This window comes from Cololabis saira, chromosome 15, assembly GCF_033807715.1.
Source record: "Cololabis saira isolate AMF1-May2022 chromosome 15, fColSai1.1, whole genome shotgun sequence".
Lineage (NCBI taxonomy): Eukaryota > Metazoa > Chordata > Actinopteri > Beloniformes > Belonidae > Cololabis > Cololabis saira.
Genome location: NC_084601.1, coordinates 19,645,424 through 19,662,411, shown reverse-complemented (window position 1 = coordinate 19,662,411; position 16,988 = coordinate 19,645,424). Strand labels below are relative to the sequence as shown.

The window sequence follows — 16,988 nt, the reverse complement described above, 5'->3', positions numbered from 1 at the left end:
ATGGTATCTTGTCCTTTATTACCATAGTTTTGCTTTCAGACCATCACTATAGCAACAGCAGCTATCATGTCAGCCTGTGTCTGTGTCGTGTTATTTCTTTACAGACAGGCCTATGTGAACCAGATCTCCAAAGGCTTGTGCCCTCTGCTGAGACTTTACAGCTTACACAAACAGACACGACAGTTGCTGCCCCAATAGCGACCAGATAAGACCCTGATAAGAGCTATCAGCTTCCAAGGTCTAGATATAGAGTCCTGGGTTCAAGGGTGGGTCGCATGCTACATTTGGATGAGTTTCTAAGCAAGTTGTATGTCCAATGTAAACAAAAACACCACGGTGTCAATGTGGTGACGTAGCTGTCGATTAGTATCCCTGTGAGTCATAGCAGGCAAAGCAGACGAGGAAGAGTTAAGAGTGACCTAGTGGCAGTTGACCTTTGCATGCATTGTTTCCTTGTTAGATTAAAGACGGATAAAAGTGGAATATGTCAAATATGGTCTATTGGCCCATCCGTGTGGGAATTGAATTATTAGGATTTTTAAAATGTAGAATTAACAGAAAGATTCTTTTAAATCCCACTTCAAAGAATCTAAAACACTACTATACAAGCACACACATGCACACAAATATGCAAACCGCTTGCCTCTCTGCGTGTTTATAAAAAGGATCTTGTCCCACTTTTCCCTCATCTGCTGTGCTCTCGTTCCGTAATTTCTCCGGCGTGATAGCTAATTGGTGTGAGCTCGGGGAAAATTTGCCACCCCGTCGCCGTCTTCTTAAAGCAAACTGGAACAGGAGAGGGGAAAGAGTGAAGGCGGCAGTAAAGAGAAAAATGGAGAAAAGGTGGAAAAGATGGAGAAGACAGGAGGTATGTTGAAGGGGAGGGGGAGGGGGGCGGTGTAGGTGGTAAGCTGCTCTGAGATCACATTTGCAGATAGCTGTTTTCCTATGTGAAGAGCATAAATGATAAGCCCGGGGCTGTTTGACTGATGATGCTGTTCGTTTGAGGGAAATATGCTAGTTTTTTTTTTGTGCATGTGCAAAAAAAAAAGGAGAGAAAAACTTCTAAAAATGAAAGACGGAGAGAGAAAGTCTAATTTGTTGAATACAATGAGGATACGAAATGTTTTGCCAATCTGTGTTAAGGATGAAATTTGTAAATGAAAGGAGAAACTAAAAGAATAGAACTATCTCTCAATTGATTAGGATCATTGTGAAAGATTTGCCAAAAGGGTATCTGCTGCTATTTTTGAGTGTAAAGAGACGGAGAGAGAGGGAACCAAACTAGGACAAGTCCTGAAAGACCATTGTGCTCTTTTTTTTTTTTTCTTTGGGTCTCTCCAGGGCATTCAAAACTGCTTTCTCACTGTTGCCCTCCCCATCACGCTCACTTTTTCTTTCCATATCTGCCTCAGAGCACTTTTCACCTTTTTTTTTTCTCCCTATCGTGGTCAGGGCCAATAACTTAGGAAAAAAGGTTGATCCACTATAGATATTACAGTCAAGTCGGTTGTTAAAAAATGTTTACAAACTACTGAAGTCTTTCAGAAGTTTGTAGAAGTCCTTGTGTAACATAAAGATCAGTTCAAAAGGTCATAGGTTCTAATCTTCAGGACAGAATTGCCCTTTTTTGCAATAGGTGATATTATTGGCTTGGAGAATGGTATTTTTGTGCATCGTGACTCAAAGGAACTAGTTGTATGAGCTGATACACCAAACCAGTGCTCTTCTGTTATAATGTTGTTTGTTTTCTGTTGTTGTTTTTCATCCTATTTTCAAGTGTGTATTTCCCAGAAAGCCTTGCAGTGTTGTATGTATTGTTTTTAGTGTGCAGCACCTGCTCAGGTGGTTTGCCATGTATGAATTATTCCCCAAAATGCTTCCTATGCTTGAAAAAACTGTTACTTTTTTACTTGGAAACTTTATTTTCTCAACGAATGTATGAAACTGTTATATCTGTTATATACATCAGAATTAGGGCTGGGCGATATGGACCAAAAGTCATATCTCGATATTTTCTAGCTAAATGGCGATACTCGATATATATCTCAATATTTTTTCTGTGCCTTAAATGGGGTTTCCCCCAAAGCATTATAGCATAGCATCTCTGTTAGCTTCATTTTTTTCTGAGGCAAACCCTTAAAAAAACAGTCAGTTTTAATACAAAGCCTCGTGCCAAATGTCACACAGGTTCCTTTATTAACAGAGGTCTGCACAATATCAAAATGTATAAAACAAATGAAATAAAAATAAACTGCCTGCATATATAGAATAAAAATGCTTCTTGAATAAAATAAAACAAATATCCCTTTCCTGCATAACAATTAAATTAAAATACACTGCAATTAATACAATGTAGACAGTAGCAGGCAGACTTTTCCACTGAGGTTGACAGTTGTGCAAATAACAAAACATTTGTGCAAATCTCAAATAAAACATTCAAGTCAATTTGTCACAAAATAAGCTATATCAAAATCATTAAAAAAAAAATGTAAAAAAAAAAATATTATTTTTCGTACCATATCGTGTTTGAAAATATATCGATATATATATAAAAATCTCGATATATCGCCCAGCCCTAATCAGAATCATCAATTCCTGACCTAAATCAGTTACCTCTTCCTCTGCTGACGTCTGACCTGAGTGGGCAGTTACTGCCACCATATGCGGATGTAACTTTGCAGGAAGTAACAAATGAGTGTTCAGTAAAATATCCCAACTATGTTGAGGTGGTTTCACTTTTGGTGGAGAACAAAATGCTTCCTTTTTATCCTCAGTATTATACCAAGTAGTGTACCTGTTGTGTCACAGAATCACCTCAAGTTATCTGTAGTTTTATTTACTTATTTTTTTAATATGAACTAATTCATCACATGCTATGTGATTTGAATACATTTGAAAGAGTTATCAGAGCCAACCACAGGGGAATGTCAGTACTTGAATATAACATAACCAGTCAATTGTTTTTCTCATTGTTTTGTTTCCGGTAGTTTGAGTTCACTCTGTGTTCTGTGGTTTTATTAGTTTAGTATGTGTCTATATTTGTACCGTATTTTCTGGACTATAAGCCGCTACTTTTTTCATAGGTTTTGAACCATGCGGCTTATACAAAGGTGCGGCTTTTCTGTGGATTTTTTTTCCACCGCTCGGGGCGCTCTAACCGGAATTAGAATCAAAAGTTTCAAAACCAAGACAAAATAAATGCAAAGAAGAATACACTACTTCTTCTTTAGCAGATAGAAGTAGGTAGAAGCAGATTTCAAACAGATAAATAGATAAATAAATACTGGTTATTTTCTCTTGGTTCTGTCCCGTTTTAATCAGCAAAGTTGCTGCCGTGTTAAAAGACACTGTTAGGAAAGGATCTATTTAGGTACAAACATGTACATCATTTACAGTTCAAAATCCTTCTGTACATGTAGTATATATCTAATCTAACAACATAAATATCTGCGGCTTGCGTATCTTTTTTTTAAATAGAGCGGATGCGGCTTATATACAGGTGCGGCTTGTATATCTTTTTTTATTAATTTTTTTTTAAAATAGAGCGGATGCAGCTTATATACAGGTGCGGCTTAAAGTCCAGAAAATACGGTATATGAATCCAGTAAAATCTGAATAAATGCAATATAGTAACATTCAGTTAGAGGTCTGTAGTAGATGACTGATCTCTTATCTTCCTAGAGTTTTATATATTTTGTTTCCAAAGGTTTTTAAAGTCTGAAGTAAGCTGATGATACCCCCCTATCTGGTAGCAATGATTTATTTTTCTTCTATCTTACGGTATGCACTATGTAGACTTTTCCCTCTTGATACTAATTTCTTTAATACAATACACAACACAATGGCATAGCTTTCTCTTTATTGCTTCGTAGACTATTTAATATGTAATGAAACGTTTAAGGCACCAAAAATATTCTCACGGATCTCTTATGTTGTGTTGAAAGTGCTGTCCATGCCCTAAGACATTTACTTGTTTTCCTCTCAGCCCTGCAGCTATACCCTCCAAGACAGCTCTGACAGCAGGTTATTGCTCACTTCTTTTGTGCCTCCCACCTCAGATCAGTCGGTGTGTGAGCCACACAATAGGCATTTTTAAATGTAAAGGGGTCTTTCCTATTTGTGTGTGAGTCAAGCGATGAGTGTGCCTGCCGAGAAGGGGAAGGCAGGGGCCCTCAGAAAGGGTGGTCTCGTGTTAATGCGGGCTCGGAGACAGAAACTGTGTGTCCCGGGATAAGAGAGAGCTGTCTGTAGAAAGGAGCTGATTTTAGGATACAGTATGGCCAGTGTTCAGCAGAGCTGACGCTGAGGTGAGTCCACTGTTGGAGAGTTTGGATGTTTACAGAATTGGGTTGTTTGCATTTTCTACACTTTTTTTTCTTTTTGTCTGTTTCCTCAACAGTCATTTCAATCTGTGTGAGATCAGTTTAACTTTATCCAAACAGCATGGCAGATGTTTTAGCTGTTGGCTTATATAGTTTGTGACAAAGTTGGCTCCGTGCGAGTACAGATTTATCTGTGTGGTTGGTTGTATTAACCCACTTCTCTAACAGAATAATCCCAGATGAGAAGCCCCCTGTTCATGGATATATGTGTCTTCATGGATACACACACATTTATGTGTGTTTTTTCTTCTTTTTCTACATGCGTGTTTGACTTCTGGCTCAACTGTTACTTGTACTGTTTACATTATGATTCGTTGTGGGCAGCCTCTACTGTAGTCTGGTATTACATTGTTGCACAAATTGGCTTAAGTTAACATCTTTGGCATTACAAATATGTGAAGTATGTGTATGTGGGGTGTTTGGTCTTTCTCTGCCTTCTTTTTTCTCTCCTTTACTCTTTCATCCCATTCATTCTCTGTCATGTTTTTCCAGGTACATGGCTTTACAAAAGTTTCCCATGAAATCCTTCTGCTTCTCTTGAGCGCTCAGATCTGCTTTCCCATACTTTTTTGTGGGTGTGCGCCTTTGGCGTTGGCATTTGTTTCCAGCAAGTTTGCTCTTGTGCAGTTTTATGCATGCTTTCTGCTGCTCATTAATGGAAACTGCCACCAGCAGAAAGTTGCTGCATCTTGTCTATTAAAGCAGCCAGAAAGGAGTCATTTGTCAAGTTGAAGAACCACTGTATTGTTATGACTGATGATTATAAACAGAAGGGTGATTTAATATCGTACATACCTAGTGGATTACTTTGTGATCTTGTGATTCTAGAGATGAAAACTAGTTGTAATATCCTGCCTCTGAATCTTATAAACCTTCATGAAATGTTTTGACTCGTGTCCCATTCAGTGTCACAATCAGTTGGTCCTTGTTTTTCTGTCTTCCAGAGACCCTAAGCAAAGCAGCGTTATAATTAAAGTCTTTTGAATTGTTTGAACCCAGGGCTGATTTGTGTCTAAGCCCAACGGATGTTCTACTCGTCTGTGGTGGGCATCTCCCCTGTAAATATGGTGTGGGTGTTACATAAGTCAGGGACATGTGTTGTGCATTAGCAAGTGCATATCAGCGATAATTCAATTTTTGAAGAAAACTCTTTCTTCACGAGTAACTAATGCTATTGTTGGGTCTATTGACAACATTGATTTGTGTGCTTCTCTGATTTAATGTTAGTTGCATTCTCAATCATTCTCATCTGATTCTCTACATTTATATGTGATGTTAAGCTTTTTCTTTTCTCTTTTTTTAAAAGTTAACTTTCAGAATGTTTTTTTTTTCTTTATTTTATAAATCCCCATAGGGATGTGTTATTGTCACAGTATAACTAATAATGAGAAACAATAAGTCAGGCAAGAGAGTCATTTGTGTTAGGGTGTCATTGTTGGCAGGAACTATCTTCTGCAGTCCACCTAGAGAAACATCTGGTGAAGATGCTGTTGTTTAATCACTGTTTTGTGTCGAGGATGTCCAGTGGTGGTCATTATGTTGTGTAACTTACTTGTGCAATATTCCTTTTTTGCACAGTCAGCTCCGGGCACTTGTGGACAGTCCACAGCACAGGGCCAGATTTCTTTATCACTTTGTTTACTTCCTCTGACTCACAACATTGAATGGTCTAAGCTTCCTCAAGAAGTATTGTGTGCTCTCAGTGCTTGTATAGTGTCAGTCAGTACGTTTACATGGGCTAACAGAAAGTCGGATTGTTGCCTTAATCCGACCAATATCAAGTTTTTAACAGCCATGTATACACCTCAGTCGAACCGAACTAAAGCTCTTGAGATTGAGCTAATAGTGCCAGTGCGTCCTAATCTAAGTTATTCCTGCATGTATACGCAACCCACGCTTAGTCGAGCTAGCGAGTGCCCCGGGACTCCTCCTTCTGGAAGTGACGAGCCGCGAAATTCAGAATATTAATACAGTAGTAGAAGGCCTTTACTATGTATATCTATGCAAAGAACTAACCGGAAGAAAGCCAACGCAAAAGTGTGTGTGGCGCCACCTAGCGTCGTGGAGTCGAACGCACCTCACTCAATAATAATTTATCTTCTCGTGCATGTAAACTTGGATTTCTCTGAACCTCCAATTTAATCCTTAGTTAGATTGTTGCCAATAGCTTGATTTAGATGTGCATGTAACCACACTTGAGTGTTTCTTCTCCAGTCCAGTCTGTGGTCCAGGTAAACATCCAGGTATCTGTAGTCCTCTAGCTTATTCCTGATCCTCAAAAAACAGCCCACAACGGGAGTCTGTTGAATAGTTGTCATAGTGTAGAGGGGGGAAAACAAAACAAAGACAGTGAAATGTATCTTGTATTGAAAATAAAACCAGGTCTTGAAATCAAACTAGCTTTAAACTTGTAAGTATTGTTAAATGTGCGATGATAAATATTTTGTACCCAGACCACCCTCCACCCAACCTGCAGCTGTAAGATTAAACAGGAAGCCGTAGTCCTTAGTCAGAGCAGAGGGAGCATGTGTCTCTGACTAAGCCAATTGAGTGTCCTGTCTGTATACATGTTGACAGCGCGTGATACTGACCGTATCCTCTCTTCAGTCACAGCAGCAGCCTCTTCTTCCCACCAGAGCTATAGGCTTTATCAATTGGCCAATTGTTGTGTGAGCTGAGAAACCACTGGGCTTTGGTCATGAGTTTATAGGGTGATAAGAAGATGATTCTCCTGTATACTTGGGTCAGACAAGTTTTTTTGTTTTTTTTTTTCTCACACCGATGGCTTTAAGTTTGTATTTTGGTTCTTAAAATTAAAATAAAGTCTTCTCTGCACATTTAGATTATCTTTGATTATTTCTTCACTGAACAAGCTGAGTCGGGAGAGTTTTCTATCAATCAGACTGAAAATAAAGCAGTACTCTGAAAAACTGTCTGTGCTAGAACAAAAGCTCCCCATCTCCTATTTTGTTTTGGTGAAGCAATGCAGCTTATTTCCATCTATAGCATTGTGGTTCATTCAGTCATGTTTTGAGGTCAGTTTTCGTCACTGTCATTGATTCCAATATTAGCTTGACTGGCAGTTGTTTGTTTTGGTTTACAGGGAAATGCCTATTCATTATTGAAATTGTATACCTTATTTCTCATAAAGAGTCATTATCGAGGAATATTTTCAACTTTTAGTTATGACCAAAGCCTCACAACAACAATGCCATTCCTACCATAGGCAGCTGTATACGTCTTTAAATTTTATTTGCTAAATTAAAATGATAGAAAATCTTTTACATGGCAGTTGATTTGTGTTTATCGAAGCCAAAACTCTTTATAAAAAGTAGTTTTGTGTTAAGAGTAATCAGTTAATAGTCAATATTCTATTCAAATCCATGTCTGTATTTACTCCTAGTTTTTTTTTCTTTATGTTAGCTAAAAACATGACCCAAATATAGTCCTCTATCTTTGTAGGTAAACTCTTCTCATCCTTTTCTATACTTTCAGATGGATCCCTCCCTAAAGAACCAAAAGGAGATGTGTCGGGCCAGATAGCAGGTATGGCAAGCAATTGCATCCACAAAAACACACCGTTATGTTTTTTTACCCCCCACCCTTGGCTTGTTTCTCTCTGTACGGGTATCTGTCTGTGGTGACGGTTTACATTTAACGATAGTGGAAATAAGGGGCGTCAGACACCCACATAAATACACAGTATTAATATTTCAGTGTGACAATGACAGGTTATTGTCATCATATTTCTTCACATCTCCTTTATTCTTCTTCACTCCTCCTCTCCTCCCTCCCCTCCCACGATATTCGCTTGGATGTGATTGGTTACTTTCATCCAGCACTCATCACTGTGGCGACCGCAGGCTCTTGCTGAAGAGTTGTGATAGATGCTTTTCCTGTTTCCTCTGTAATGATTTATTCACCGGGTTTTGCCTCTCTTTTTTTTTTCTCCAAGCCTCCAATACAGCTCAAGCCGTACCTCTGCTGTGACATGTTGGAGAGGCATACTAGCAGTTTGAGATTTAAGACTATTTCTCCCTTGTGTCTCAGAGGGATTTTCTTTTTTTTTTTTTTTAAATGTTTCTTATACTAAAAGTTTCTATTCTAAAAAGAGGGGATGCACAAATAATTGACTTTAATCTGAGAGTGTCTGTAGTGGTGCTTTGGTGAGGAAGTCTTGAAAAATCACAAATCCCTTCAACCCAAGATATAAAGGAGGGCAGCGAGTTGGCAGGTTGCGCCAAAGCTTCAGGGCATTGATGGATGGAGACGGCTTCAGTGTACACAGAAAGCTGATGACAACGTGAATTCATATCTAGAAAATACTTTAATTAATTACAGTTTTTTTTGTGGGGTGCGGGGGAAGGGATTAGGTATGTTATATAATGAATTGAATGCCTTTGGACCTCGACAGATGTGATGTAGATATCATTACTGTCCACTCTCCCTCTCTCCCCCGTTATTTTGCTTCCTTTTTTTTTTATGCTTAAAGCGCTTAATGCAGAGCCAGGCTTTAGTTGAAAGGATTGAAGTGAGAATCTTCAGTAATCAAGTGAGCCATGCAGGGTAAAAGCATCACCTCCAGATGGCGCATTTTAGCAGATTGAAATCTCTGCAGCAGAAGCGGCTACAGGACTCAGACCTGCAACTGTTGACAGTTGCAGCAGCTGCAAACTTGAGTATATTGTTAAGCAAATCACACTCTTTTGCACTGATTCTCAGTCAGCCACAGTGGGACGTGTTGAAGCAAAATGAGTGTTTTTGGCATTTTAGGGATGAAACTTGGCGTTTTGCCGACCAAACTGCTTCTTTGTCTCGTCACAGTTAGCCAGAATGGGATCAGGTGGCACCAAAAGACCCGGAAGAATGAACACTTGGCACCAATAACAAGCTGTCTTTCTTTCTGTTAGGTCGCTCTTTTTTTTCTTGTTTTTCTCTTTTTTCTCTTTTTTCTCCCTTTCCCCTTCTACCCTGCTGTGGTCGCTGGGGTAACCCTGGCCTGCTTCTTGCTCGGTTAGTCTACCCTGCTATTAGAGGGCTAGACGGATGGAGGGAAGAGAATGAGGCGGGGGTAAGGGAAAGATGATGTGCTGTCTCTTTCTCTTTCTTCCAGGCCAAAAGCCAGCTTTGGGGGACAAAAAGGACTGGCATGGACAAAGAGTTCACTTTACTTTTATGTTTCCCAAAAATGTGATTGTTTTCAACAGCACGAGATATGTGCCTCATGATATCTTATTAAGAAAACTTGAGTTCACATTCTCATTCTTGGATCAGATGTTTGCTAAGTCTTCTAGTTGTCTTTGGCAGAATTTTACTCAACAATTTTGTGCTGCCACGAAGTTAAAACTACTCTAAAACTGAAGCCTTTCTGCCTCCCGAGCTAAAACTTTGGTTGCAATAAACATTGCACTGTAATTAATTAAAATGTCTTAACAACTAGTCACCCACTTATTTGTGTATGAACGGTGGCATGGCCTGCACCAGCCCAACCTGCCTACAGCAGTTTCATAGTAATAGAGGCACAGCTGTGCTTGACTGCTACGTCCAATCAGATCAGCTCTTCTTGGTTCTTTGGAGTCCGGCAAGGCAAACTGTGAATTAGCCCGTCTGAGTCTCCTTAGTAGCCCAGAAAAGTGGGGGAGAAAAACTCAGCTCGGAGTAAAAAAACAAGCAGAAAGCACAAAGACAGGCTCATGATAAAGAAACAGTACAATATACAAGATTAATGGTGTGAATTAGAAAAAGAAAAGCAAAATAGGGGCAGAAGTAAAACTCTAATACAAAGTCCTTTTCCATTAACGTGATCTTAAGGTTATTTGAGATTAGTGACTCATGAGTGTTGTTGTCTGTGTTGTCTTTTAAAGTGTTTTTTAAGTTTTCATAAGTTATGAATTCAAAACCACTTTAAAAGACAACACACCTTATATTTTCTCTTCTTTTTTCTGGAAATAATGGCATTTAAGTGACATAACAGCCAGCTGGGAGCTAATAGGTGGGTGCAATTCACATTGTAATTCTTCAGTGGCATATAGGCTCGGTAATCCCGGTGCCGCACTGTGAGTCCAGCTGTTGTTTAAATGGTTGTTGTTCTGCTGATGTTAAGCGGTTTTTACTGCAGGAGTACTTACTGCCACCACTACTTATTACGTAGAGGGAGCAAAAAAAGGTCCCTAATAACTAAATTTTATAGTCAGCTCTGTAATTTCCGCTGTGTGTACACAAAAAGTAGTTCTTTCAGTAGTCAGAAGAGCTATGAAGAGGATCTCTCTCTTTCGCTCTCTCTCACACACACACACACACACACACACACACACACACACACACACACACACACACACACACACACACACACACACACACACACACACACACACACAAATGGTGACACAAGAAACCTTTAGTGGCAAAACTGTGTTTTAAATAAATGCAAAAATTACTAATGTCGATGTTCTAATACCACCATCTTCTTTTCTGATAGCATTACTGGGACATGCAGTGTTAGTTTTAGAAAAGTTCTTAAACTTTTCTAATGAAATATATAGTTTTTATAACTATTTTATATTTTATTTTTATAACTGTAATTGTTCATCTGTCTTCCCCTTCGGCTCAATGAACTCCTCCCACCTGTTCATGGGATGGCCACTTAAAAGCTTGATAAGGTTGCTTGTATTGATTTGAGTTTCATTTGTGCCACCTCTGGAAATAGAAGCCTAGGCTTCTGTTTATTTAGCTCAGTCCAACAACTCACATGTTATCACTTCACCGCCTGGCAGCTAGAAACAGGAAGTTGCATGGCAGTATCGCATAAAATAAATAAAATAAATATTGATCCAAATTACATGGTAATGGAATGCTGGACAGATGTTAATGCTCACAGGTACCAATATTCCCTTATTCTGCCGTAAATAAATGTATTTCCAATAGGGATGTCCCGATACCATTTTTTTCACACCGAGTACAAGTATTTTAATTTGTGTACTCGCCGACACCGAGTATCGATCTGATACTTCTAGCACAAAAATAACTAGGCTAAAAATGCAATGAATTCGAAGACAGGTTTTATTTTATTATTGGGGCGGCAGTAGCTCAGGTGGTAGAGCGGGTCGTCCAATGATCAGAAGGTCGGCGGTTCGAATCCCGCTCTGTCCCAGTTTGCTTTCGTAGTGTCCTTGGGCAAGACACCTTACCCACCTTGCCCTGTATGAATGTGCTTGAATGTGTATGAATGTTGGTGGTGGTCGGGGGGGCCGTTTGGCGCGATATGGCAGCCACGCTTCCGTCAGTCTGCCCCAGGGCAGCTGTGGCTACAAACGTAGCTACCACCACCAGTGAGGATGTGCATGAATGAATAATGATCTCTGTAAAGCTCTCTGGGTGCCTTGAAGGACGCTATATAAAACCAAGTCATCATCATTTGCAACAGAAATTCAATTTTAAACAAAACTCAGCCGGCCGGTGTGCTGCCGATCCTTGCTCCCTGCCGAGAAATGCTACTTTGTGGTTCTGTGCACGCGCACAGTCCATTTTCAAAGTTTGATTGCCCATCATTTCTTGCACGATGTAAAAATGGGCAGAAAAGGAAGTGGGCTAGGGAGTAAAACACAGTAAAATTGTAGCTCTACAAAGATAGAAAACCATTTTTTGGCAAGGCAGCAGAAATCGGCAGAACACCAGGCTTTCCTCCGCTCCCAGTCGTGCTGGGCGAGTACGAGTATATGAGAGCATTATCGGCCCCGATACCAGTATCGGTATCGGGGCATCCCTAATTTCCAATTCTGTACCGCAATCAGAACAACTCTTAAAAAAAAATCCCTAAATTATTGACATCCATCGTGTAAATCTCAAGCATCACGTGCAAGACCACATGCATGGGCTGGAATGAGAATCTGATGTGTGTGCAGTTGGTGTTTTACACAGAAACAGGAACGCCAAGATCTGTGTTGGGGAGAACGCTGCGACTGATGGAATCGACTGCTCACTTGAACACATGCGCGCATTACTTGTGCTCTCCAACACACCACTGTCGCACAACAGAACAGGCTGTTCTCTAAATATACCGTGAGAAGAAGAAATGTGCACCGTCGTTAAAAGGAGAGGGGTATGAGATGTGGGTTCAGCTTAATAATGACACTCAGAATGTTAGTTACTCCCCACTCAGTGAGGCAATGTCAGGGGGAAAATAGTGGATTCTACCTTATTAATTTGCACTATTATCTGCGTTGATAACAGGACCACTGTATTTATTTCACCGATGCATACATAGAAGTTTTTATAATATGGTACTGCCATATCTGGGTTTTTTTCAGTAGCAGAAAAATTCTCATGTCGACAATTTTTTTTATGTATTTATTTATTTATTTTCTTGGAAAAGTGTTTGTGGTTCCCTTGGCTCAGCCATCATAAAAGCCAGCCAAGTACGGTGGGGTTGTTTCGCTCTGCATCTTACAGGGATCCCTGCATTCATGTTGAGACATGAATAAGCTTCCAAAGTTTGATTAAACGTTTTCAGTGGTTTTGAAATTGTGACATTTTCAAACCTTGATATGCCATGTTAACGGCAACTCTCTCAAACCTCCTTATAGATACTAGAAGCCTTTTGTAGGAATAAAATACATTTTAAACCTCTCAAACAACAATCGAGGTTCACAGGTCTCTGACCTGCTATAGGAAACGTTTAAACGGTTTGATGCTTGCCAAAAAAACCTGTTAATAGCTACTTAATAACCGAGGTGTAAAAAAACGGTTAATCAGGCCCTTATTCTTTTTTTTTAATTTAAATGTAAAACTGCAATTATTATTTTCCACTGTAGTTGTGACTTTGTAGGCCAGAGAACGCCTCAAAGTCCAAATTTAGACTGGGAATTGTAAAATATGTCCAGGTTGGTGGAATTCAATTTACACTATCAAAGAAAAGTGAATCAGTCTTAGACATTTCCCCCACACTGAAAAGAGCCGTCTGTGTAGGAGAAAACCACCCAGTCCAGTCTTCTTTCTTTCTAAACAGGCTTTGGGTTTCATGGGTTGATCAGGGTGTCCATGTCGTGGATGAACTATTCCTGTCCAATCCCTCAGGCTCAAGAAATTCCTGCTATTCCCACACATCCCTCAGTGAGGAATGTCTGGCATGACGTGAACGTACCAAGTCCACGTCCATGTGGGATGCGCACACATTGACACGGATCTGCATTTGTCTTGATTTACAACATCTGGCTGCGATCCATTGTGTCTCGGTCAGCTGCTCTGCAGCCATTAAGAGATTGAGTCGCTGCATAACTGCTCTTTAATCAAATGGAGAAGATGCAGCGAGTTTGTCCTTTTGTTGGCAAGTTTTCCCCTCCCTCTACTGACTGCACCACCCATCCCATCTGTCCTTGTCCGGGCAGCTGTTGCATACCCCCCCCATCTGCTTTTTTACTTCTTTTTTTTTTATAACATGCCCTGCACCCCCCCCTTCAAGTGGTATTTGTCGCAGTCTCTGGGGAAATGTTGCTGTGTGTTTGTTTGCTTGAAGTGCTTTGTTGTTTCTATGAGTCTAATGCTCATTTGACCTCTCGGAGGAAGTGTCTGAGGTGTGTGTATGTGTGATCACATTTACTGACACACAAACAGTAACATGACCCAGTGACCGTCTTGACCTAGAATGATGAGCTGACTGTGTCACGGTTGCTCCAGCGAAGGATGATGGACATTTCTGGCATTTCCCTCTCTGGCCGTGCCCTATTTTGACTCATGGGTGTAGTCTTATCATTGATAACTGTGGTTCACCCACTTCACACCGGGGTAGTCACCCAGGAAAAGTTCAGACTCAGAGTCACTGTGGAAAAAATGGTCCGGATGTGTGTTTGTCTCATGGGATAGAAAAGCTTTTGCTATATATTGCTCACCTCAACCTATGGAGGTAAGTTGTCATTTTGATTTAGGACAGGCAATGACATTGACTTCTGTAGATTCCTGAATTTACACCTCCTCATCAAGGTAATTGTGTCTGTCCCCATAGTGGTAGCTGATCGTCTATTGATTATTAATAACATGAGAATAATGATGTTTACTGCAGCTTAATTTATTCTATAGTTACAGTACTTTTTTTTTAAATAATTTTAAAAGCTGCTAAGGACAGTGTTGCAGTCTTTTGTTGTCCATAAAACAAGCAAGTGTTGGAAAGTAGCATGTGGTTTTAAACTTAATTATCCAGAAAGCCTGAGCATAATTTGTAGTGGTATTGAGCTATTATAGGTGATCAAAAGTTTTGAAATGTTTACGGTTTTCTTGACTGACAGCAGCGTAGCAACTGTGATCACAACTGAACTGGCTCAGACTGTTGCAGCTAAGCCTCCCCTGCACCGTAATGCAAGATTTAGATTCAAGATTTTAGTCTGGCATGGACATTTCATACACATTTCCTGAGATCACCAACAAAGATCCAGACCAAAGGGCTAAAAGATGTTTCATCTTTAGTTATCCATCACTAAAGGGTTAAACACAGAAGAGGAATACGCTAATTAAACTAATAAATTCAAAATAAAACATTTTAGAGATCAAAGTGAAGTCAATGTGATTAGACTTTTGGTTAAACTTTGACAGGAATACCACGACTCTTTTGATATTGTGAACCTGCAGTCATCATAAAGATAAGGAAGGTATGGAGATAAACCTGTAGTATTTTGTCAACATCTAGTCAAACAACATTAGTTTATTTACCTAGAGCTAGTAGTAGTGATAGTAGTAGTATTTTATAACCTTATTCCCAAGAAGAGGGTTGGTCTGCATAAAGTAGCCATAGCTGACAAGTCGGGGTAAAGTCCTGTTTAAAAAGTCTCCCTGTTGTTGTGTGAAGCTACTCAGATTGATTTTATAACAGGCCCACACTCCAGTATGACGGGATATAAAAATCTGACATCATTAAAAAGCTGAACTTGAGTGAAGGTTTTCTCATCAAAGTCAGGACTCTCTTCAAACTAAGCAGCTTCTCAGGGTTCATAAATGCAGTGCAGGCATTGTTATAATTACTGCCCCTCCTACACAATGAGGATTACCTCTGGGAACCTGGCTTTCCAAAGACAGGCAGATTAGCAGCTCACCTTATGCTACATGGGATGCACACTGATACTGATGAGCGTGCTCGTGCAAAGTGAACAGCCCGGAGTGGTAGTCCAGCTTCCCCTCCCAGCTGTTCCACATGAGCATGTAGACAACAAACAGAAATGAGCGGTTCTGGTTGTCTCAAGGATTGGAATATCTCCCCTCAGGAATCCCAGGATTAGCCTTAATTGCTGCAACTCTGCCCAGCCTGGCTCACGATCCCTTCAACGCATCTGCCCTCAAGTCAACTATTAACTGATGGTGGCAGTAGACTGTTTTTCTCCGTCAGCAAACGAATCCAAGTCCACATCAGTTCATGGAGTTTTTGACTTTTTCCCACAATTTATGGAAGAGTTAACAAGTATGGCTTGCTGGACAACCAATCACAAGTGGCAGTATGCATATACGGGCTCTGCCCTCATCCAGCTGACAGGTACAGTACAGCGCTGCATGTCTGCTGTTGAGTGGGTGGCAATTATAGCTCTTCCATGATGTCATCACCGCCCTCCTCTTTTTCTACTTTCCCCCGATCCCCCGGTCATCCTGAAGGAAATGTAATTTAACTTTAGATTTTTCTTTTTTCTCATTTAATCCACCCTTCTCAAAGTGCTTTGAATGAAATGTAAATAACACTTCAAACTGAGAGGATGAGAGAAATGTAAGGAAAAGAGGACACGGAAATAAGATGAACTGATGGCTGTGACTAGTTTATCAATAACCCCCCCCCCCCACCCCTTATTTTCATATCTTTTACTTAGTATTGCACACTATTCCTACTCTCTTCGGTCTCACAATTCCTACTCCCCTTTCTCACACACACATTTTTTTCCTCTCAGCCTAGTTATGACACAAAGATGAATCTCATTAGCTCGCAGTTTCCCTAGTTCTCTTCTTAATTGTTTTTGCTCATCATTTATCCAGACACTCCTCCCTGCCCCGTGTAAGAGCTACTGTGTTCAGTGTGTGTGTGTGTGTGTGTGTGTGTGTGTGTTGAGAGAGAGGGAGTGAGAGTGCGTGAGAGAGAGAGACCTGGTCACTCTATATTTAGCTGCTGTGCCATTTTCACTGGCCCCAGAACACTGCAGAATAGTGGAAAGTGATGAGACACTATCTCTAAGCTCACCGTTTTTTTTTTGTCTTTTTCTTTTTATATACTTAATTTCAATACTTACAAATGTAGTGCGAATTAAGGTCGCACCATATTTATATTAAAAGAGGACCACATTTTGAAGGACACAATAATTTTGTCTATTGTCCATTAAGGTAATTTGGAAGTTGTAGAAAATCAGTGATTCAAGTGGAGGAAAAGAGACAGTAATTAGTGAAATGTTTTGAATCATATAGGATCTTTTTCCCCAGAGTTCACGCGTATCAACTGAGACAAACTCTAGAAATAAAAAGGGGCGGTGTTTCCATGAGGGCAAAAGTTTTATGGGTTAAAATGTGTGGGCGTGTGTTGAGGGACGATAGGCAATGTGTGTCTGGGCAACACTTGGTATAATAACCGTTAAAAATATTTTACCG

General features: G+C 40.0%; 1 protein-coding gene across 1 annotated transcript in view; it reads left to right on the top strand.

Moving 5' to 3' along the window:
• LOC133460480 (triple functional domain protein-like) overlaps positions 1–16,988 on the top strand; it is a 95,298-nt gene that overhangs the window by 14,627 nt on the left and 63,683 nt on the right. Inside the window, 1 exon segment of the mRNA XM_061741050.1 lies at positions 7,881–7,931. Coding sequence (XP_061597034.1) covers positions 7,881–7,931 — 51 coding nt within the window.